Source organism: Varroa destructor, unplaced genomic scaffold, assembly GCF_002443255.2.
Source record: "Varroa destructor unplaced genomic scaffold, Vdes_3.0 BEIS01000006.1, whole genome shotgun sequence".
Taxonomy (NCBI): domain Eukaryota; kingdom Metazoa; phylum Arthropoda; class Arachnida; order Mesostigmata; family Varroidae; genus Varroa; species Varroa destructor.
This window is the reverse complement of record NW_019211459.1, coordinates 8,063,421-8,089,052: the sequence shown is the minus strand read 5'-3', so window position 1 is coordinate 8,089,052 and position 25,632 is coordinate 8,063,421. Positions and strand designations below refer to the sequence as shown.

General features: G+C 39.6%; 1 protein-coding gene and 1 long non-coding RNA gene across 5 annotated transcripts in view; one reads left to right on the top strand and one right to left on the bottom strand.

Moving 5' to 3' along the window:
- The window catches only part of LOC111252491 (uncharacterized), a 44,519-nt gene extending 34,639 nt beyond the window's left edge, over positions 1-9,880 (top strand). For all 4 annotated transcript variants that reach the window (XM_022810489.2, XM_086993688.1, XM_086993689.1 and 1 more), the window contains 9 exons: positions 914-1,122; positions 1,306-1,849; positions 2,117-2,343; positions 4,664-4,939; positions 5,616-5,723; positions 5,963-6,178; positions 6,593-6,817; positions 7,064-7,655; positions 8,298-9,880. In XM_022810489.2, the coding sequence (XP_022666224.1) occupies positions 914-1,122; positions 1,306-1,849; positions 2,117-2,343; positions 4,664-4,939; positions 5,616-5,723; positions 5,963-6,178; positions 6,593-6,817; positions 7,064-7,655; positions 8,298-8,368 (2,468 nt within the window). In that variant the 3' untranslated portion in view covers positions 8,369-9,880. The remainder of the gene's footprint in view (positions 1-913; positions 1,123-1,305; positions 1,850-2,116; positions 2,344-4,663; positions 4,940-5,615; positions 5,724-5,962; positions 6,179-6,592; positions 6,818-7,063; positions 7,656-8,297) is intronic.
- On the bottom strand, positions 258-25,498 carry LOC147754813 (uncharacterized). The gene is made up of 9 exons (XR_015330644.1): positions 24,298-25,498; positions 23,594-23,686; positions 22,578-22,681; positions 20,638-20,725; positions 18,088-19,329; positions 15,488-17,416; positions 2,825-2,894; positions 2,126-2,338; positions 258-1,820 (listed from the first exon to the last, which is right to left on the bottom strand). It is a non-coding gene; the product is annotated as an uncharacterized LOC147754813 (long non-coding RNA).
- Between the last annotated feature and the right edge of the window lie 134 nt (positions 25,499-25,632).

Sequence of the window (25,632 nt, the reverse complement as noted above, 5' to 3'; positions counted from 1 at the left end):
ATATGTCTATTTTTACAACTTCAGTCCTCCTGAAAATTAATTATTTTCCTTTATTACGTTAGTTTCGGTATTCTATTGCAACTGTACGGTTAATTAAATTCGATTCACGTAAATCCGTCCGTCTACTCGGGGATTATTCGACCCTTTCGTTAAAATATTGTTTTAGTTTAGCGCAAGTTACCTTTTTGCAGTTAAAGTATTCCCCCCCGGTTATATATCGCCATAGTAAACCAATCATAGAAATCACTATTTACCTCTCGATTGCAAAAAATGTTAAGATTTTTATTTTGAAAACCTACAAACGTTTCAGATATTCTCAGCGGCTACTGAACAAATCGCTCGAGGGGTTAAACGTACCCGAATTCTATGATAAATTAGCTCCTGAACAAAATTTTCAGTTAATCGCCTATTTTGAATGTGTAGAAGCCCTTCGAATAAAACTCTACGAGACCTGATTCAGGACAGAAGGACTGTGCCTACGTGTCATTAGATATTAAGTAGATAATGGCAGAGAATCGTAAACCGCACGCAAATATTGGTTCAACACGATTTCGATCCTCTTCTTATTACAGCAAATTATTGTCATTAATATAGAATAGCTAAAACACGTAAAGCGTATTGCTGGAAGCCGAATTTCAGTGGCCAAAGTTAACAAAAATTAATCTTGCCGTCTAGATGCTCTGATGTGGCGTATATACAAACCTTTCTCCTACGCATCAGGACATCGAAATGGCAAGATGAATTTTGGTTAATTCTAACCACTGAAATTTGTTTTCAAGCAAACGCTTCACTGAAATACTTTTGCCTCGAAAGACCCTATATGAATATACATAAATTTTCATTATTTTCTCGGTGGTCGAAAATTGTCGCGTATTTCTTCGTTTTTACAGCCCAAATTTGTTGCTTTTTGTAGACATGGAGGAAGACGACGAGCCTGGCGGTGATGAGGAAAGTTTTACAGAAATGGACGGAGCGCTGCCACACTACCCGAGCGGTAGGCTCAAACCCCAATTTGTAGTGCCGGCGCCGCAGCGCCTCGTGTTGGAACGCCAGCTGAACAAGAGCATCCTGATTGGCTGGCTACCCCCGGACGTGGTGCTCGGCTCCTTAGAGAGCTATCAGGTAAGTAGAAAATTAGCTGATCTGAAGTGCCAGAACCTTCATCAAACGACTGTGTGTATTGCACTTAAGCGGAACGAGTTTTTAAAACATACCGTACTTCGTCGGTTAGTGTGCGTGCAGTTTTCATGTCGCGCATCTCAATCCGCTTTCTTTTTCATCCGTTCTATTCCAACTGTTCGATAGGTGTACGTAGATGGCGAGCTGCGCGCGGTCATCCGTGCTGGCGAACGCACTCGTGCCCTCGTAGAGAGCGTAGACTCCTCTATACCGCACCGTGTGTCGGTGCGATCCGTGCTGGTCAGTGGACATCACTCCAGGGACGCGGCATGCACAATTGTTATTGGCAAGAACATCCCGCTGGCGCCAAGCTTCGTCAAGGCCGCTAGCATAACCTCTACATCGGCCTTAATTCGCTGGATACCGTCGAACTCGAATTTCCAGCACGTCGTTGCCGTCAACAACGTCGACCTCAAACTGGTGAAACCGGGAGTGTACCGTTATTCAATTACAGGTTTATCGCCGAATACCGTCTATCGGGTATCGGTACGGGCGCGGCCGGGTAAACTGCTTGTGCAGAACACCAAGAAATCCTCGCTGGTTTGTTCGGTTGAATTTCGCACATTGGCCAAAGGCATACCCGACCCCCCAGTGGATATACGTGTCGAGCCCGGGCCGCAAGACGGTACGATCCTCGTAACCTGGTTACCGGTTCAGCAAACCAATAATCGTATGTATTATGATCATCATCCATATATATATACATATTGCATATTGTGTTATGCCTCAAGTGAGAAAGTCATACCAAATATGCTATATGTTTTTAGTTAGAGTTGCAATGATGATAACAATAATAATAATACTAAAATGATAACACACATTCGACCTTCGCTCTGTACTGCTATCTAGATGCTTTCTTTTGTATTTGTATTCCATGTATGGTATAAGAATCTTTTTGCTAATATATGTTTGTCGTTACACGATTCCCATCAACTAGCGGACCAACCTGGGTTGCCTGTAAGCGGCTATGCAGTTTTCGCATCTGGCCGTATGGTGACCCAGATTGACAGCCCTTCAGGTGATCACGCTTTATTATCCCTTACCCATCTGCTCAATTCGCGCACGATCACTGTGCGTACGAAGGCTGATACACTGTTGTCGGCTGACTCGCTTCCGTGTCATATACCTGAGCACGTCCTTAAGGGCAAGCGGCTCCCGCCTAGAGTAAGTACTATGCAATATTGCTTACAATGCTTGTATGTAGAACAGAGAAGGCTAGCTCGTCATATCGTCTACTTCAATAGAGACCTTTGTGCCTTGTATGCAGTAAGTAGCCTATTCTTGTTTTTGTCCTTAATGTTAGGTAGCAATAACGTTGTTATAAAAATAGTTGTTGTCCAACTCCGAGCAGTACATTGGACTATACTCAGATCCATGAATTTTCGAAATGTTTGCTATCTGGTGGTTCAGTACCTTTTTAGAAACTAGGGAAACAAAAAGTCATAGAAAATTCGATAGAGGGGTGTATTTTGTTCCCCAGACAATCCTATAAAAAGACCTTAAATTACGCCAACTGAAAAATGTTTTCTTTTTTTCTCTTTCATTTGTTGCTCGATCCTGACTTATGATTTATAGCAAAAATAGATCAAACTCGTAAAGGAAACGCAAAATATCGTCATAGAATTATATAGTTATTACTGCGTACCGTTAGTAGAGGAAGAGCATTTTCGCTTGAAAATTCTTCAGAGGACTACTCCTGGATAGCGGATCCAGTACTGCAATAAATCAATTGCATTTTAATACGCCCTAGCGCACATAGCGTCCTAAAGATAAATGCGGCAAACACATTGCTTTGACTATACGAAAAAAAGTGGCGCAAATCCAGCTGGGCTTCTTTGAAGTAGGCCCTAATCATCATTTTTGCTCGCAGTGATCCAAATTTTAGATAATGGCATCGGGTTGAAGAAATTCTGATTTGAAGTACGTTGTGCACTGCAATTTATAGCATATTACAAATGATCCTCATCAAGATCGACTTTTATTATTACTTAGCCATTATCAATTCTTTTTGGGAATTCTGCAAACTTCGAATCAATTCCTCCTGTGCAGTCTCTAGGATGTTGTCGAAAAGACCATTATCGGGCTCCAACAGCAGTGGCCACACCAACAGCATCCGGACGAGCTGTGCCCCTGCGGAGAGCCGACTGTAGAACTTCATTCGATCCATACCTCGACTCAGAGACAGAACTCGCAGCGCTGCTTTGTCAGGTGTCTTTGAAGGAACTGGGTCGAGTGATCGAAGTTTCTCAAAGAGCTCACAATACGGTTTGCCATTTAGCATCGGTGTTAGTAGCACTCCCTTTATGCTTGTTTGTCCTTACGTGCATAATGTATTCACATGGGTTAACATTTATTGAAACTTATCTAAGGTTAAAATTTATTGTAACTTGGCTGTTGGAATGTCGTAAGTAAGTCTGATAACTTTCCAAGGGGGAAACTCATAAAGGGCCCGCAAGTATCAAGGGTAGGTTCTAAACACGACATGCCAAGAACTAATGCGCACGACAAATTTCTTTATCAGTTATTTTTTGTTTGTGATGTTGGATTATACCGAGTTTATTCAAGAAGGTTTCAACCGTCATACGCTATAGAACTAAATGTAAGACCTATCAGGACGTTTATTAATCGAATCACTCACAAGTCAATGTCGAGAATTTTTTGGGGAGAAGTTAGTCACTCGTGCTTCAAGAGTATAGCAAAGAAACTAACTTTAATTTCAAACTTAAGAAAAAGCGGACGTTCTGTGAATGGCTCTAGGTCCAGATATCTTGTCAGCCTTCACCGACGCTTGCGTCCGTCCATGGCTTTGTATTGACCTTGAGTGAATTTGTTTACGATGTTGAATCAAGCTTATGCACGTAAGCGTCACTTGTGGCGTCAAAAATATATCTATATCAATTGTAGTACGAAATGTGCTAGCGTGTTTGATGGCATAGAAGAGTCAAGTGACTATATATAGTAGACTTTGAATGAATTGTAATTTAGTTTTGGATGTATGTTATACTATTCACGCTTAAAATGTGTATATATATCGTTATATATGTCTTGTCCTGCAAGAAGATGTTCCGAAACGCCAAGCCCGTGCGAACACGAAAACCAATGCAAATGTATTACATACATGTCCCATATATTCACATACACAGCGATGATTGACTAGCTCACTCCTGCTGCCGACTGCCGAATTTTTTTTTTTGCACTAAACAAAGCAGTACCCACTTTTGTGCGTTTTATGCACGGAAACAAAATAGCGAAGCAACGAGGTTGGACGTAGCATAAATGCTACTCACTTTTTGTAATGTTTTTTTTTTCTATGGGCCCGATCATTAAAAGTGGAGTGTTTTAGCCTCAAAAGGAGATCCAGGTAGTTTTAGCGTTCGCCTGCGTGCCACAGTGGAGCTCACGAAACCATAGTATTATTCATACCTTAGACACGCACGCGTGTGAAATACTGTGCAAAGAAGAATCAATATTGACGTCCTTGCAGGAACAGCAGATGTTGCGCATGGACGAATCGTATTCAGAGTCGGACGTGGTGGATGAGTATGGACGCCGCATTAATGGAACAGGACCCGTCGGCGTCGGTGTACCTGGCCGAAGGTTAGTTGGGCCCCAGGGCCGGCTGCAGCAAACAACGGGCTATGGTGCCTCACCCCCGCAAGTGGCCGTGCGGTTAGGGCCGCACGGACCCAAACGGAACTCTGCGGGTCAACTTGTGCTCGAGCCGGAAGAGTGCCTCTCGGACAAAGAAATCTACCCCCAGGTAGAAAAAGATTTCCTTTTATATTTAAGAGCATGTCTATTTCTTATCGATAAGAGTAACCTACTAAACTTAACGTAAGGTTATGAATAACTTATGAACTAACAATCTTCCATATGGAAATGTCCATTTGTATATGGAAGCGCTATTTCCAACGTACATCAGTTTCCAATGTGGACTAAAACAACGTTGGGAAAATCGCAAAAAAACAACTTTAGAGAACGAGGGATTGGGGGGTCGAAGTCACTCATATTTTTCAATTTCGTTGTCATGTCCTGACTGTCATGCGGAATTTCCAATTTGTTCCAATACCACAGGGGCATTATCAAATTTTTATTCAATTTTTTTTAAGCTTTTAAGCTCACCTTTTAGAGAAATGATGATCCTTAGAGGAAATGATAATAGGTATATTTTCTTTAGCTTTTATACGACTATTATAACTTCAATCCACGTAGATTTCTATTACGACTCAATGCTGTTAGCTAACTTGTTAAAAAAAATTGCCACTCCTTCTGCTCTACCCTATAAACACCTACCCATATACCCTATAAATTCGGTAAATATGGTTACTTTGTTTGAAGATTCGTACTTTCTAATAAAAAAAAGAAAAGCTGCGATGAAGTTACGCATATACATAATACTCATCCTGCTTTTGTGACATATTGAATGAAATTTGTAGGTTTTGAATCCCGCATTATCGGCTTCTGCGTCTGGAGCGGTCCCGGCGATTGAAGTCACCAAAGATCGCTCCGTCGTAGACAGTTACTCGGAGGAGGAGTTCGACAAGGTACACAAATTTCGTAGTGTTTGCTTGCTCATTACGCAAATATCTGCTAGGCACATCTTTCAATACCGATGTTGTCTGCTGCAACGTATCACTTACGGCAACTACGTCTCCAGCATCATTCGAGATTTGCGAAGCACTTTATATACCGAAAAAAAGGCTAACATTAGTAATAAATTTTATTTCGAGAAAAAAGTCAAACTTTACCAAATCAAACTTTACCCAAGGCTGTTGATTTTCAGCATAACGAGCTCCGGCGACCGATATCGCCGGGGCTCCGGAGGGGCATGGGTCCGCGAGGTCGAGGAGCGGGGATAATGATGGGCCATAGCGGCCCTACGGGTGGACAACGAAGTCGGTGGTTTATGGCGCTATTCGATTACAACCCCCTGACGATGTCGCCCAATCCAGATGCTGCACATGAGGAATTGCCCTTCAAGGAGGGTCAAGTAATTCGGGTAAGTTTTTCATTACATAAAGATGTTGCCGTTCGTATGAGCTTCTAGAAATCATTTCAAGATTTTGCTACAGTTATATTTTTATTTATATAGCCGTGTATCAGTAATATACGCTATGTTACATATATATATATATAAAGTTCTTAAAGGTAAGTGATTTAGGTTATTGCACGCTTAGAAACTGTTCTTATATTTTACACAGTACTACAGTTGAAATCATTCAAAACTCGATATGTGGCACATTACACATCTTCCGTTCGTAGCTAGATTTGTCGTGCATGTTTTGCCCCCAACGTAACTGTGTATTTCCAAGTGACAAAGCGTTCAAAATATCTAAGCTGGAAAATTATTTTATAGAGCTCACTGCACTTTCGACTATCTCAAAATGTCTATTTGTCGTTCACTGCCTCACAGGTTTACGGCGAGAAAGATAACGACGGCTTCTATCGCGGAGAATTAAATGGGCGAATGGGGTTAGTTCCCTGCAATATGGTGTCCGAGGTCCAGGGCCCGTACGCAGGCGGGCAATCAGGTCAAAGCCGGCCGCACTTCCAACAGCTCAGTCAAGCGCACAATCGACCACCTGGAGGCCAAGGACCACGCCGGAGGATGATAGCACTTTACGATTATGACCCATCGGTAAGAAACGTGACTCTGTTTACTCCATCCCCTCCATCGTTTTTTGGGAATTCGCGATTATCTTTTGAAAAAATGGTTTAAAATGCATTATTTCATCGACCTTGTCGGTAAATCTGCTATTTCCAAAAGATGTCTGCTAACCACAATGACACGAGACCCAAATTGAACTTTCATTGCAAGCATCTTTCCCTATATACACATTTTCTTGATTGCAAATTAACGTTGTTTCACTCTCACGCGTGGTAGTTGTCACCAAACGCGGATGCTGAAATGGAGTTGTCATTCAAAACGGGTGATATTCTCGTTGTTCTTGGTGACATGGACGAAGACGGCTTCTACATGGCCGAACTTAGAGGCGTCCGGGGTCTTGTGCCATCGAATTTCCTCGCAGATCCACCACCTAATTACCCTGACCAAAGAGGCGGTATGGGGCCACCAATGCGAGGCCCACCGAGGAGCGGACACATGAGCCATGGCGGGCCTCAATATCACAGTCAACATCCACCATCCGGTCACCCTGAACATGATACGCATGGTCGGCAAGGTGATCCCATGCACGAAGGTGATCTTTATTACGATTCGCGGCGAGGACCTCCACGAGGACCAAGTGATTACCAGGGAGGTGGAGGGCCTTTTCCTCCACGACCCAACCCTGGTGGATCCCAGCAGGTACAAGGTTCTCAAGGTCCACCGGGACAAGCGAGTCAAGGCGGTCAGGGCGGTTACGGGTATAACGCAAACAATACTGGCGGTCCAGTAGCACACCGAGACCCACAAGGCTACAGAGATTCTAGGGATTCCGGAGGACAGAACATGCAAGGACAACGGCCTCAACACGGTCTGTTCCTATGTCTTCTATATTTCACAGATAGGTCATCTTATCAGTTCGTAATTGGATCGATAGCCAGCCTTGACGGGGCAATCTTTATTGGGAATATGTCTATTATAAATATGTGGATAAACACATAGTAAACGACAATCTATAAAAAAAAAAAAGCTTGTTTTTTTCATATTCACATTGATGCCGTTAGTAATTCGTCAAATAAGTTCGCCGAAATCCGCAACAGGAGCATCAAAAAATTTAAAAAACACAACTTCAATGTAAGAGGGGCCGACTTTTGGATTATATACGTTGCGAATTTTGCGGCTCCTATTGGAAAGCGCTAAAGCAAATTAAAGAATACGTAAAGCAGATTTGTTGATTTCTCTAACGAAAGCATGTACACCATTCTTTTGAACACAACAAAGTAAATGAAAAGCTTGGTATTGATAAAGTTTTGATTGATAAACGCGATGCGTCGGGTCTCACAATCATCCAGTCAATCACTTTCGATCGGTCGCTGTTCTGTACGATCATCTATGTTGTTTGTTTTTTCCAAAGCACTCCGTATAATGAATATACGATCTTTCTTTAATACGTGAATAGTCAAAAATAACACGAGTGCGTTTTCTCCTGTTGTTTGCATTGGATCGTCTTTAGGTAGAGGCAGTATGGACCCAGAAATGGCCCACCGAGTTGAGTCCCATCCTCAGCCCCAACCGCAATGGTGAGCGCTAATCCCCAGACCACAACGTGCAACTGCCGCTTTGCCTATAAATGTGACGAAGGCGAGCATCGCACCTTCATTTATCTCGACGCCTGCAAAAGTGAAAGCATCCGAAGATAATCTTATGCTTCCAACTGAGGACGATACATCCCTAGGGAATGTTTTGGGTCGCTTGATAGCTCTTTGTGAGGCAACACCAAGAAAAAAGGAGACACTAGGACCGAAAAAAAGTGGCGGCTATTGGAGGTCTTGGTCCGAGAACCTGCTACTACAGGCTTTCCTGACCGATACTAAGCGAGCGAGTTTAAGTGATTTTCTGCACTTTCTGATATGACGACGAAAAAAGTTTAGGAGAAGTAACACAAAACAAAGAAAGAGACAGAGAGAGAGAGAGAGAGAGAGAGAGAGAGAGAGAGCGAGCGATAGAGAGACAAATACGAAAAGATTTAATGAAATGAAGATAAAAACCGACTGGAACAGTTAATATTAGTACGAAATGGATATGAAAAGACAGATAGAAAAAAATGACGATAAAGTGTTGAGTAACTTATAATTCACGACTGCTGATTGACTGCCTTGTTTAGACGTGACCGCGAGCAAGGAACTTCGGTCGCATGTTTCATGAGGTATTGTTTATTATAATTATTCTTATTAATAACACTACGATGATGATGATGATATCCATTGTTATTATTACGGTAAAACTATTATTACAATTGAAAGTTAGAACTACAATAAACGACGTAGTAAACTGTAATAATAGTAACGATTATAGTAATAAGAAGATCAATCACTCTAATCACTGTAGTGATGATAATGATAATATTAGCACATCGTAATTTGTTTATGAAGGCCGTCGTCGACTAACTGATTGAAAACACGAAATTGAGCGGTGGAGGAAAAATAGCAACCGTTCATCGTTCTACACATCCTACACAATAACGGTATATATACATATATACAATGAGGTAAAATATACAATACAACCAGCCAACCTTGTACCCCGTAACATATTTTACCATCCCAAAAATATTTCCGTTAATCTTGAGCGTCAGTGATGGCTACCTCATTACAATTACACCATGACTTAGGAGCCAAAAAGGGTGAAAAAAAAAAGCAAGTTAGGGTAAAAAATTACGTTAAGAAAGGGCGGATACAAGGCGTACATTACGTATTTCAGACGAAAAACGTTCTAGGCCGAAATAGCCTCACCTAACAAGATAGCGAAACAACTTGAACATAATGCTTATGCGTTACCTATTATATTGACGACACAGTAAGCTACCAGCCGATAAAGAACCTAAACGCAGCACAATTTGCTATGAATGGCGCAGGTTGACCTATTCTTGGTAGATTTTCAGCCGTGTTTTTGGTTCGCCTTATTCGACACCGACTTTTTTGTTTAATCGACCTGCCGTTGCGCTGAAACTGTGGACTCTAATAGTAACGTTATCAAACTAGAAATAAGAAAAAGTAAACTATATGAAATAATATACAAAGAAATTATTTAATTGAATTTAAACGATCATTATTAAAACTAGTACAATCATGTAATGATTAGAAATTCGCTGCTTCGAGTGTCTTAAAATCCTAGTTTTTATCATTGTGATGAACAGGGGTTTTGGCTGCCCATCAAAAAGGTACCCTGTTGTTGTTTTTAAAAAAAAATTCTAAGAACCATACACCGTTCTAAATTCGAAGGTGTTAATCTATTCATAAGTAATAATAATAAGCAGGTAGTATAAAGATCATCGCCCTATCAACGGGGTGTGACAATGAGCTTGGTTAAAGACTATTGAGTCAACAGCTAAATCTATTTAATGGACTTCCTATGATTGCCCATCATTAGTTAACTTTGATTGTTTTGTCTTCCGAGATTTCCTGCAAAACCCGCATTCAGTCAGGCATAGATTGGTATCAATGGCCTTATTGATCTTGCGCCAATAACGCCTGTATGCGTGTCTCAATACTGACGGATTAATTTAGTATATCAACAGATTGCTTCGTAATCATTAAGACTGTAGCCAAAATGTTTCGGTAACCATGTCCCGCTTTCGCTATGCCTAGAAGGCATTCACGCGGTAGCCTTTGGCCGAGCTACTAATTAGGTGTAAACTATCAGATGATCAAGTCAACCCTAATGCCCATGTATCGACACTACGCTGACGTGGGGGCGTCCGAACTTGCAAACCAAAAGCACCCGATGCACCAACTTTACCTCATATGAACACACAGACTATTCGAATCAGATCATAGGACCTAAAACTACGAAACTTGCGTATATACAGATGAGTATTCCTGCGTGATCAACTTCTCATGAAAAATTAATGATATCGGGAGAAAGGGCCGCCTAGGCTATATTTCCTGCTAAGTTTAAGATAATTACGTGACATACGCAAAGCCCGCGAAATCGATAGATGTTTTCAAGGATCTCAGCCATCTCACGTATTGAAATAGAAAGCTGCATAGATAGCTGGTACTGGCACGTATCTTATACGTACACATTGAATTAGGCTAGCCGATGTGGAATCTCTCACAGCTTCAAAAAATCTTGTTTCGAAAAAAACAAGCCGCCATGCTTACTTCTTAGCTTATTTTTAAATTTTCATAATTAACGCTTTTACCGGCGGCGGAACGATGAATCTCATAGGGCATTTGCATGTGCGTTTTCTTATTGGAGCCATCTCTATATACAATGTGTCATTAGAAATCCTCCCAACCAAGGTTCGATGACTAAACAGAGAATAGAAATAAAGTAATTAGACTACTTTTTCATAAAGTAGTGTATAATATCACACGTATATGTGATGCAAATCACCCACTAGGCTATATATAAATTAATATTAAAAAAAATGTTACTTATGTATATATGTAATCTTTAAATTTCGAGTTTTACGTTTATCGCCATCGCCATAAGGCATTCTGCCTTCTAGTGCGAAACGAAATCTGTCTGTCTGTCTATGCCCGAATTTGTCCCTAGGACAACGTGTCCCTAGGATTATCATGCAACTACGCTACCCACTAATCTATGACGGCAATCAAACTTTCTAACATTTATAGTAGTAGTTCAGCCACAAAGGAGTTTTTCCTCGCTAAGCAATGCATAGAAAGCTTGTAAGACTATTATGTTCATATCGAGAAAAACAACTGCATAGCTCACTCATTACCACTTGTTTTTTGGAAGTTGTGCAGTTATAAGGACGCTTGCCTTAGAAAAATCGACAACAGAAATTATCTAAGTACTATATTATACTATAATTATATGCCGTACTTATACGGCATTTGCGCGGTTTTTTGCCAGGGTATTCACACTGATTTTGTTACTATTACGAATAATGAGAGCGATTCGTTCGGCAGCGGTTTGTATAGGAAGCTCCGTTGTGCGCAATTTTCTTATGCTCACGGAATAAGTCGGTGGTTTGGCATACGAGACAAGTTGAGGAAAAGAGTAAGCCGGGCTATTTCTTACATAAATGGAACGGTTTGTGTATACGAAGTCTCTGTTCTACGTGTCTGCGATTGACAAGACACTACTGTATTGAACCTTTGATGTCTGGGGCCCACCACTTCCGTATTCGTGAACATAAGAAATATATAGGGGAGATGGCAAACGGGTACAATGAAATGATTTAGTCTTCAGGAAAACAAGGTTTTACTTTATGAATTTTCTACGTTTTATGTTGTTATTGCCCTGCTGCAACCATATCCTAGCATTGTTGCCATCATCGTCGTCGATGTTGCTACTGTTCAAGTTTGCTTACGCATCGCGCTGTTCATCGGACTGTAAAGTCACCCGAAAAGAAAATTGTTTGGAAAAATCGATGCATAAAGAACGTTTTTCGAACGTCTAATACCGCCTCTGTACAATTACTAACTACCTTCCCCTAATGGAGCCGCCGTGTCCGAAGTGAACAAATCCCGGGATGAATGGGAAATCGATCGAGATCGGGAGAAGAAGAACGTGCAGAAACAGTAAACAATACCGATGAACTGAAACAAACTAACAAAAACTGACGGGAAAAAAGCCAAAGCCGAGCAAATCGTACCCTCATAAGCACATATATTACATGAACATGTGTACACACCGTACCAATTCCCACGAGTCCTAAAACTGAGACCGAATAAGTGTGTCTTTCCCTCCAAATACTGCTATTTCCCGGCACTGTTTTCGACTGAGCCTTCACCATCTAACTGAACTGGACAGAGTCTTATGAACTCGGACCCACGAGTATTGCGTATACCACGACCGCCATCAACAACGTTATAAACGAACAACAACAGCAAAACAATGGAAACCAACAAAAACAAATCGTCGATGATTGATTAAGTAACTTAGGAAATTAATTGATTATTAAGTTACCTGAGACCTTCTGCTGTAAATATAGGTTGGCTGATGATATATATTCATTGTACACCTAAGCTTTGTTCTTCCACAGGAGCACTTGGTGTTTCTTTGGTTACAGTTTTCTTTCCATCCAAATGCCCCCATTGCAGACGTGGTCCCTTCTAGCGAGATGATAAGCATAAGCAAATGCGTATATATCGATGAGCTAAACCCTATTTGATGGGTTGTACAAGAACAGAAGGATGGACATAAAGAGAAAATATAGTTACGGCGTACGCCTATATGCATCTGTGTTGTTTTTAACTGTGCGTGCTACTGCGATGATGAAACCAGATTAGGGTTTCGCCAAATCCACTAATAACTATAGGAATATTAACGGATGAACTGAAGCTTGAGACGCATCCAACTTTGGACGAGAATCAGATCAATTTATAGTAGAACAACTCGACGAACAGAGAAAAATCTAAAGGACCGTGATTTAAGATGAAATCTAAATGAGAGAAAAATAGCCCAGAAGACGAGACCACAGACATAACTCCCAAAATATCTTACTACGAATAAATTACGCATTTGAACTAACCAAAATTAACATCTAAACAAAAGATCGAACTTTAATTGTGAGTAGCAAAATCTATTACACAGTACAAAAACCACATCAACAACCCAATAATTGATAAAATAATTAATATGATCATAAAAAATGCACAATGTATCAACAGCAAATCACATCACTATGACTTGTCAACACCTCTGAATATTACTCGTGAATAATAATAGAAGATTAAGAAGAAATAGCTGGTTGTGGGTAAACAAACGATACAATAGGTCAATGAGGGGCTAAAAAATAATAACAATGGATAGGTGGAACTACGATAATAACAAAAATATTCATACATAGTTATTACAATGGGTACAATATGAGTGCGTACGTAGTGACGAATGATTAAATGAGCAAAGCATGTAAAATAAACGGATATAATCGACTGACAAATATATAGGTATAAAAATAATATTAATTGACAGATCGGTCAATTGATGCCTGATGCGATGACTGATGGCGATAATCATGCTTACATTACACAAACATACACATACATACAAACAAACACATATACACGAACAAATACTGCTTATTCTTCCGATTCCAACCCCCAGCAATAGCAAACACAAAAATATTAAAACAATAGAAATAGTAGTCATAGTCTTTGTAAAGCAAGCACAGCAGCATCATTCTTAATCCGAGTTTTGCCTAACACTGCCCATCGCAGCCCTTGAAGTTCCCTTCTCCATTACCCGCATTCTACTACGAGTTACTACAACTACTAATGTCTGGAAGAGAGCACATACATAGAATATATGTCCTATAATATTTATTACGTCTCGATGATGGTAATAATAATAGTAATTATATACTTTACCGAAAGCGATTGTTAGCACTAGCGTATACAGGAACACTAGACATATACGCGTTAGCTTCTTTACACCCCTTACACGAGAGACAAACATCAGATCTCTGTGTCAGCCTCCGTCAGTTGCACAAGGAAGCGCCTGTGAATCCCTGCACACAGACGAAAAACGTTTCGTCCGAAATAGCGAGTAGACAACCGATCGAACGGCGCCGACTAGCCTGCATCTACGTAGGGAATACGCTCAGGCGGCAAGGTCGATACCGAATAGCTATGTGTCGTGCGTCTGTTCTGCGAAAGTCAACTATGGCATATTATTATGCTTGTAACTACTACACCATAATTATCACTAGAAGTGTCAAAGCCATTTCCCACGTTACATTACACTCTCGTATCAGAAGCTGTAGAAAAACTACTGAGTTGTGCGTCTCTTTTTTGCATCCCGTTTGGTTTCCTAGCGCCTCTGTGTACGTATCGTTTGTATCGAGCAGTATGTATGCATAACAATAATAATCCTAACTGCAACATCGCCACAAAGGAGACCATCGACCATCGTATCATGTATCTGAAGACGATGACCATATATATATATATATATATATATATATATATATATATATATATATAGATAACAAGTAGCTATTAATGGTATACTTATTATTATGATAGAATAATAATGAATGATGAAACAAATGGTAACAACAATAACAACAAGCTTACAACACAACACCTTGAACATGAGGCCCTAACATGCTTTTCCATTTCCTGGAACATTCTTCACCTGAAAGCAAGACCTGATGGCCTGCACTCTCTATAATACAGCGCATGTTGATGTTGTTTCCGGTTCCACCATGGTGCATTAGCTAAAGCTATACCGAAATATCATACGCATTCAATTCGCCAAAGCGTCCCATGCGATAATAATCCGTGCAACTAAGAGGGTTTCGTGCAGAGAGAAAGATAAACCTGAGAGTGCTTTTACTGGCAGACTACAGACAAAAGAAAAGCACTGCTAACGTCCACATACTTCGGGAATAGCTTGCATTGAGGATTTTATAGCAATCGTTTTTTTTTACTGCTTTTTGAAAAGCGAATACTCCTTGGATGATACACGAATTGCCTACGACAAAGAAAGCTGCTGAATGGAAAGCAGAATCTACCAAAATTGCATTTTCAATTAACATTAATATGGATACTTATTGCCTAGGGGTAAGTTTATATATCTATATGATCACACATGTTTGTTAAAGTTTCTAAGCATTTGCTACGTGGACTCCCTGCAGAAGGGCTGATAGTTTCTTGCTAGGTAAAATGATCGCCAAGGCATAGAACAGTATCGAAAAAATCGATTCTTTACTTCATACATCATTACCCTAAAAGGTAAAAGGCTGTCGCTCGCAGGTTGGTGATGGATGTGTAATCCCTGGGACGCAGTCAACGTTGATCTTTTGTTTCTTAGTATATTCGTATGGCTCGTGTTTCCGAAGCGCTCTTCAGCTTCCGGTGGAACATAAGTCGTATCTCCATAACCATATCTCATTCAGCTGACAGCTAAAACACTGTTGTTATCGCCCGCCCTTCCGTAACGTTGTAGCAGCAGCAAACTCCCGGATAGTAAATACTTATTCTCTGAGCGCATTGACACACCTTTAATGCACACTGCCATTCAAGCGAGTCAATAAGTAATGAAACCTCTGGGCAGATGTCGTTATAGGTTTCTTCCATGTTAGACACTATGACGATAATAGTTACCATTATTGTTGCTACTGATATTATGATGATAATTATCACCAAGAATAAACTTGGATATCGAAGTAACAACAACGGCAACAATAATAATAATACGACTAGTGAGGCGGTAAAAGTTGTTGGTAGTATCAAAACGATACGTTGTAATTATAGTCTAATAAGAATATAAAATCTTATAGGTACTTCATTACCAATTATATCACGAAGCCATCTGTCCGAGAATGCTTACTATAATGGTAATTTTATTATATGATTTTAACGAAAATGTTAATGTAGGTCGTTTGGGTTGTGGGTGAGCATCTGGGAAGTATAATGCTCCAGGAAGAAATGACACTTGCGTACACAGTGACATCAAACAGTTTTCTGCCTTGCGCTACTATACGATATCCTCTGCAACTGTTGCTTATGCGTTTCTGCTCCGCTAGATTGGCTGGGAGGCGCAGCCGGACTATTTCATTCTTTTCTAGACGAAACTTAAATGCAGGGACCTAATATTCGACGCGGACACCCTCGGCACGCTGTCTTCGAATTGAGTGTGTACAATATTTAGCCATTATATTCGATACCGAATGCTTCACTTATAACGATTTCTCTTGGTCGATCGGCTAGCTTGATGTTTTTTCTTTATTTGCAGGAACAAATTCAAATTAAGCCGCGTCTTTCTATTTGCCAGACGACAACACTATTATAGCCATAAAAATAAACAAATGGATATCATAGATGATGGTGTAACACATGCCGTTTCCGTATTTCCTCGACGAGAATATAGAAAACAATTCGATAAAATATCACACGTCATATAACGCTCTCACATTCATTACGTATTTCTATAATTGTCACCTTCGAGCCGGGCAAGTAAAATAATAACAATTTAAACGATAGCAGTTGTTACTGCGATAGCAGCAGTTGATGACATTTCCATAATTCGATGATCTTCGTTAGTTCGTTAGCAAATTTGCTTACTAAACTACTGAAAATTTGATTGATTAAAGTATGCTATTGGCGTAAAGGGATTCCGATTAAATTCGGTTCATTTGTTTTTCATTTATCAATATTCTCATATTTACCCACCAAACGGCGTCTATTGTTTACATTGAACATTCTCCACAACAAAGTTAATCACAAGATTAATCTTGTGGTGCATTTATTTTTCGATGAGTTTACTAATTCCGTATCATCACTGGAGTGCCTACAAGATAAAGAAGAATTTGCTTTTTTCATTTATAGACCTATGTGCGCCTCGAATATTAATTTTTAGCACTCTTCAGCCGAGCATCAAACGATTTCTATTCCATTAAAACTCTCCACTCGTTCTTTCAAAGAGGGGATCCTGTTTATTTTTTAGGCCTCGCTTTTTCTATTTGTCTCCTTTATTGATAATGGCCATCCAAGCGTAAGGGCACTAATGTTGCGTTATTGTACTGGCTGAAGCGGATATCAAAAAATCGGCTGCGGTTCTTTTCTGACGGTCTCTTCAACTCACCAGGTTCCTGTCAAGCTGACCAAGCGGTAACAGAGAAGTGAGAACCTCGCATAGGAGATTCATGGCCATCTGCATTTTCCGAACGAAGATTACATTTATTGCACAAACGGCTGTAAGGTTAGTTTCGAATGGATACTGTCGCCTACAACAGAAGACAAACTAACAGTAATAATTTAGTCTAAATATATATAAAAAATATAAAGCATTCGAATGTCTAACGTACGGGTGGGGGGTTGACGCAATGAAGACGTAGAATATCAGAGCGTGGTTGGCCAGTTCCATACAACAGCTCTAATACAAGCGGTCGTTAACAATAATATAGAGATCATATAATGATAGCGACAATGAGGTGAAAACGGAGTTTTGGTGATGAAAAATGATGATTACATTGACGATAGCCGATTCTATAAAGAGTGATGAGAGAAGACGACGAAGGAAGCTTCTTGGTGGTTGTTTTTGTATAATCCTCACACACAGCTGACCATATAGCTGTCTCCCTGCTTACCGCAGTAACCATAACAAATAACTCATGTAGCAATTAAGGCTTATCTTACTTAAAATCATAATAATAATAATAATAATGAAGATAATAAATTAACGGTGAACAACGAGAATATCGCCTGTTTTTAGTTGTATCATGTGAGGCTAGGCGTAAAGCACACTAATTGAATAATTGCAAAAATAGATTAGGTTGGATAGGGTAATTGCAACGAAATAATTCGTGTATATGAAGTACTAACCTAGGCTAGGTGTGACAATAAATTAAGTTAGTTGAATCAACTTGGAAATAGGCGCTCAACGAAGCCCACGGATAATTCTACGAGTAGCAGCATAACAATTTATGTTAACCGGCTGAGTGTAATACGGACTAAATAGCAGAATCGGCAGATTTGATCACTGTAGCCTGGCAGCAGGACTGCTGAAATGATGAGGAAATATACACAGTGCATCAACTTCAACTAGGGTCTTATGCAGCAATTAATTCAGTTGTCTACAGTTAAAGGGCAGCGGTCCTATCTCAGACTGAGATTCAGTAACGTAATCCAAAACGCGATGACGCCGGTAAGTTCCTTTAGTGCCTCCTATTCTGTCAATCTCTATTTATTCAGTTGATTTGAATCGAGCTCCGCGTCTTTCTACTGGACAATCGTTACCCTTCTCCAGCATGTGACAACCGAATATACTGCGCTTGCAACAGAATCGGCTCGATACATCTATAAATGCATTTTGTTACCCCTATTGGTTCGACTTTACGTCACAACCACCGTTATATAAATAAAGGCAAGCGCATGTGGGAAAATTACGCTCAATTGAGCCGAACAATTCGGTTGAGTGCTGTGTATCATGGTACGAAGGCATAGCATGAGTAAGATGTAGTAAGAGTTGAACGTAGATAAAGACTATTACAAGCTACCAAAAAAAAAATTCGAAAAGCAAAGAAAGTTTGTTCTGATAGACTATGTTTAGATTCACAGAATATCGTAATGAAAACAACCGGGACCTAATTGAGCCATCTGCTAAATGGTTTGTCATAAGCTATTGTCAAGTCTATGTTTTTTTTGTGACATTTCATGTTTTTAATTCACTAAAAGGATGCCAGCCAAGAGCTTAGACGTTTAGCTGTACAAAAGCGCCGTCATTACCCCACGCCACCGCGGGCGAACTCACTCTCCAGAAAGAAGAGCAAAGGCCCGTACAGAGGCCACAGCTCAGCAAACTGTCGTGCAGTATCGTCTACTGAAGCAACAAGCAATGGATTCATGTCTGCAATTAGTTCAGGAACATCTTAAGCCTCTAGCTAGATTTCACATCAGATCAACTGTGGCGAAAATAACGATCGTAGCTTTTCTTTACAACGGTCTCCATCCAAAACGAGCGATGTTTACGACTAGCCCCTCGAATGGCAACAGCTGTTTCTACTTTAGCCAAATCAGGCCCGTATCAGTCAACACGGCCTACTTCGATTGAAACTCTTGAAGATCCTTAAAGCAACATTTTAGAAAGAAGAAAAGAGAAAAAAGCATTTCTTACAATCGGAATCGAACAAATACCGCTATCTAAGTTACGTCAAGTGAAAATTTACCTTAGATAGAAGAGTACAAAGCAGAAACAAATTCAATTTACCTCAAATAACGATTATAAGTCCTTAGAGTTGAGTTAAGCTTCCAACAATCATCTTGAAGCGTATGAATTGACTTGTGAATGTTTCTTCATCGAAATTAAGCGTGTAAGACGACTATATTTTAGATTACCTTTTTCGTGATGGCATTAAGTTTGGGCGCATTTCGAGGTAGTGTTCATTGAAACCCTCACTATAACGGCACTAGAACGTATCTATAAGGCTTAGTGTCACGGGTTGCATTCGCTGAGAAGCTTTTATTGCAATAGCGAGTTTAAAACGGCGAATTTATCTTCTTTGAGTGGTTAGATAGCCATCTTTGACGATCAAACGCGGAAAACGTCGAGCGTTAATTTAGGAGTAGGCAACAGTTTTGGACAAATCGCTTTGTACGATAAACCAATAAACCAGTATAATGAAACACCTTCAAGGCAGTCATCGAATGTGCCGATTTGGCATGAAATGTACCATATACGGGCTTATCTAAGCCCATATATGGTCCATTCCATACCAAATTAACATATCCGATGACTACCCTCGAAGCGCCTCATGTTATCAGATTTATGGAAAATAAATTCTAGGAAATAATTTTATGTAACATATATCTTTTGACATGCCATGAAATTCTTCTCTAGAATTTTTTGAGCCTATTAAACCATTGTTTGTTCATTTTGAATTTTTTTCTCAACCACTGGCAATCCACACTCGGACATTATATACGTTCACCGATAACACTAATCGACGAAGTCAACTTGGCTAACAACGTTTAGTTACTAAGACTTCAGATGAGTTCACGGTACAAATATAAAATTTTATTCTTTAAATAGCTGATTTGTATGATATACCTATGTCAACTAGAGGTCAGTTCATCAGGGTGAGAATAAGCTCCTCTATGGCCTACAAGCGTACTAGCATAAACTTGTTTTTGATAGTAATTATCGATCATGGAATCATAAACGACTGACGGTAGCCTAATGCATTCTAATAAAAATATTGAAAAATAGTATCTAAAGTTGATATTGGTGCATGCACTGTCCTTCTTCGTGATGATTCAGCCAAGAATTATACCTAGGTTTTTGCACTACTACGGTTTGGAACATTCCCGAAATCTTTTTTTTTATTCAAAAAAGTCTTATTCAAAACCTACATACGAAACAAACAAAGAATTCACCTTAAATATGGGCAAACAACGTTAGCGTTATAACGTTGTTCCATTCGAGAGCCGGTCCAAAGCTTTTCACGCAGTTCACAAGCTGAAGCTACGCACCCAGTTGAACATTGCCCATTTATAACGGCGTAGGAAAGAGGAAGTTGGATATTATTATTATTACTATTATTAGGCGTTCGCGCTACATCCAGCTTAACAACAAGCCCGGAAATTCTAAACTGCCACAACACGGAAAAATGGTAAAAGTAGGTTTATAGTAAGCAACGCAATAGTTTTCAAGAGGGAAATAGCGAAAAAGTAGGTGGCTCCTCGTTTCCAACCGTAAATTAAGCAGGTAGTAGCTAGCAGTTTGCTAAGAAGAAAAGCACACGGAAACTATTTCAAAATACGCACAACGTGTTGTGCGTAACGAACAGGCACACGCCCAGCTACATAATGGTTGCCCGAAACCGTCATTGATCGCCTTGTCATCGTACGAAATTTTTGTTCAGTCTCGAAAGTCGATGTATTGTAAATTTAATAGAAGACAGGCTATATAAAAGAAGAGATAGTTGATTTGCATCTACACTGGTAGCACTTGATTAGTTATAATCAAGATACAGGCGAGAAATGCATGCACGTTTTGTAAAAACAGTCAAACTTTGTCAAGAAAGCCATTGTAACTCCCTGGCGATCCAGTAGTTACAAATAATCTCTGTGGAAATCAGTTTTCAGAACAGGCTTTCGGACTTCGACAAAATTAGAGACCTGCTCTATTGTTGTAGTTATGTATACCTGGCGCTCTAGGTAGAAAACTTAGGTACTTATGTAGAATAAAGGTCAGCTCAAAAACCTACCTTTTTAGTTTAGAAAAAGAGGCTTATATAGCTGCTTCTTAAAATACACATGCCCCCTTATATTTTCTAAGTAAATTCGTCCTAATAATGATTTCTAAGGACCACAGAAGTTTTAAAGGCCCCAGCTGCTTAGGACAAGTCTCAATGTGAAAAATGCTGAGCTACTTCGTTTCTGAAAATTTTCATCTTGTTACTATATTGAAGTGTAAACAACTTTTCGAATTTTCTCGACAGGCTAATCAAAGCCAAACGCTGCTGTAAAAGTCTCGAAGAGAATCTAAGGTGCCTCAAAAGACACTTGACAGAGATTGACAGTCTGTCTATTGAAAACATATCGAGGCTTTGAAAAGATTTCATCGTTGGTGGTAACCGAGACCTAACGTGTAATGTGAGAGTAAAATGAAGCTAGCATCTCTACATCTGTTTTTCATCCTCGTTCAGTTCAATATTAATTTGGCCAAGTTCATCAAATACAGTGTCTTTACATACATCAAATTTAAATGTCAATGTCCATATACTCTGAGATAAGTCGGCTTTCGTCGCAGTTCTCGACACTTTGTAATACACATTTCCGGCAACTACTCCACACGAATTTTTCCATAAGACAATCTTTCGAACTCGAATGGGAATTGTCCTTTCCGAAGCCAACGGCTCATGGTATCTCTAGTAATGAGACCCTCACCGATTATGAGGTTTATGTAACGAGCTTCCTTTGCCGTTGTAGTTCCAAGATGAATTCCACATTCGTAAACCACTTGAATTTTCTGATCTTTCTTGGCCCACTACAGCTGACTTGCCAAAGGCCTAAAACATACTGTTTTCCATGTTCCACATTGCAAAAAACGTGGGTACGTTCAAATGGAAAAAGTGGCACAAAATGTCGCATAATTATAGAAACTAGTGTTTGTTGGAAAAGGCTAGTATACCTAGAAGTAGTCCTAACGACCTAGTACAGAGCCATATGGTTACTAAAAATGCTAGTGATATATATTTTCCCGCCGAAACTCACGAATTGAATGAAGATAATTTAGGAAAGAATCTTGAAATCCATGTATATTAGCAGTTTTTACACTGATGCGACATTAGTATTGTGCTAGAAATACTTACAGCTTTCAGCTCCTCATGATCGTCTGAGTCACTAATAGCGGCGTATTTTCGGAATCGTACTATATTTCACTAGGATCGACCGTTAATATCCTCCAATTTTTCAACTGAAAATAGGCTCAGAGCAACACGAACCGCCATTAAAAGGTGAAGTGTATAAGGCAAGTCGGGCTGAAAGCTAAACACATGACTGAAAACATACCCATACGCATGGATTTTTATTTCAAGCCAAAATCGATGCCTATTCGAAATCATCCTTATGGTTTATCTGCCACAAGAGATGGCTATATCTTACCGATAAATTTCATCTACATATCTGAAGTTATGAACGTTTTGTAAGTATCTTATGCCTGAAGACTCCGTGTAGCCTAAGTATGTAGTTGCCATTGAGACTATAGTTTTTTCATAGGAATCGCGCATATTTAAGGTATGACATTTATGTAAACCTTTTGTTAAATGTGTTAGTTATGCTTCGATCCGTAATCAGATTTCTACCGAATTCATCTAAAAAACTCTTCCAACACAGTTTATCTAAGCCAAGATACTGCAGCTTCTCGACCACCGTTGAAGGTCCATGCCACATTTTGGAAGCACGAAATGGAATCTCTATCCCAAGTTAAATAATTTCTTTCACTAAACGACAAGCTTAACAAGCAGATGGCTCACCTATTTGCACTTTCATCACTGTATTTTTAGCATAGAAGTTTACCTACGTGCAAACCATAAGTGATTTCCGTACAAGGCTTACCTATTGTGGAGCTACGTCTACCCCTTTAACTGAACCTGTATTATGATTCGAAAACGGCGCACTGATATTTAGAATGCTCTAATCCATAAGGAACTAATGCTTGCAAAAGAAAAAGGCTTCATTCACTTTTCAACATTTTTAAAGTAAATTTTGTTTAAATCCGATTATGAACCAAAGAACCATTGTAGTTTCTGTTAAAATGTCTCTCCGAATCCCTAATTGCTAATTCAAAAATGGCAACGTGTCGTTCTTATTATAATAATCAACGTACTTTAGTTATACTGAAGTAGGCGAGGACGGCCGAAAGAGCGAGGAGCCCGACAAGGACGATGATGGCGCAGACAAGTACGCTCACGGTAAATATCTGCGACGAACAAATGAGAACGTTTATGGTGCGAAATCGATACACATCTCGCCTATTGGTGGTCTTGCTGTAGAGACGCCTCAAGATTTCAAAGGAGAACTCGGCTAGATATACATGTCTGTTATGATCCACATTTGAATCACTACAAAACATGAACATGGTTCTGTCTTCGAAGACGACTCACGGGGTGCACCTACGAGGTGAATAAGCCAGGGTTCACTGGTTCAATCTCCGCCGACGGCCTTTTTTTCGTATTATACATAGTTTTATCGTATAGATACAATAAAAAAAATGATTTTTTATTTCAGATCTTGTAAGGACTTCGTTTTCTACAGAAGTACATTACGGATTACCTTAATGGTTACGGCCCAACAGTAATCCAAGCACATCTTAAAATCTTTCTGGTAAAGAAACTGCATCTATGAAAGGTCCTTTCTAAAGGACGCTTTTAAAGGACCTGATGTCGCTGGTGTTCTAAAGCACTTCTGGCTAAGAAGTAATTTTTTGTCGTTCACCTCTAATCACTACTCAATAAGATGAGTAATCCTATTGGAAAACTCAACAATGTTTACATTATTAGGTGATTCTGGAAAAAGTTAGCAGTCTTTAACCTTCGTTGTGATGCTTGGCGTATCGATGAGATTTGCTTGAACTTGATTTCGTTTGTCGGTCTTGACTTTAGTGAAGGTTAGTTTGTCCATCGATACTATATGCCTGATTGTGGTCGGGGTCCCTATTGAGAGAGTAATTTGTCGCTAAAGATTTTTTTAATATGGCATGCGCCTAAAATGAAAACTTCGCATTTCTAGATAGAGCATCGCACTGCAAGAATTCGCCGCGTGTACCACTAATAATAGTGGAATATCTTCAAAACAGGCAGGATCGTATGTAGAAGAAAAACTAATGTCTATAGACAGAACCGAAAATTGTGAACGCAATTTCCACTTTGTTGTTGCCATGTAATGAAGCCTGTAGCTGTCATAGAAGCAAATCTAACTTTTACGAACAATGCTTAGGAGCCCACTTGGCAGGCCTGATTGCCGCGGAGCGGCCCTGACGTTTTGCTGTCTGACCTAATTCAAATACGTGAAACTTACAACCTATCTATTTTTTTTCGTGAGGGGAATATTTTTCTCGTTACTAGCCGCTGGTAAGTTATATTGAATGAACTCGAAGTGCGAGTCAAACCATGAGGGAATGACTGAGAATGGAAACAGTCCAGCTCTTTTGGAGTCCCAGAATTTGTAGTGAACCTCTTAATTCATATATTTTAACACATGCGGATAGATTAGAACTACTGAATAATAACTGCATTCCTCTCTGAGATCTCTAGGTATTTAAGGTTCCTCTTTACTACGTGCTTATATGTAGAAAAAATGGTATTGGTAGGGGTATAACAAATCCTGCAAGTTTTTAATTAAATATCGTTCATTTTGAGTTAATTATCTGGAGAGTTTCTTCTTTGTTATTCTAAAGTTCGGTGTACTGTTCGAACATGTATTAATGAAACGAAGAGAAAAATAGCGAGTTTTATATTGTGAGTTAAAGCAACGATGCACAGCTTTTAGATTTTAAGTATTTGAAGACAGTGCGATGTTTTACCATTAGTCAGGAGCAATTTTCATACCAATTTTACCCATATTTAAAAAGTGTACCTTAAGAAGCAAGAATTCGTCAAACGACGAATTCTTTTTTGTTTATTGGAGTCCTCAGCTAAACATTGAGAATAATCGCTAATCGGTAAAATTCCTATCAATATTAGATCTAGAAGTAGGATTGTTTTAGCCCTCAATACTTTCAATGTCTTTGACATTAGTTGGCTAAAACATCACTCAGCTCACAGCTCAAGGATACAGTATTTTAGCTCCACCTACTGCTTAACAAAAACCATAGAAAAAACAATCATTGCATCCTTTCTAATTCGTGGGATTCTTAGTTTAAATGAA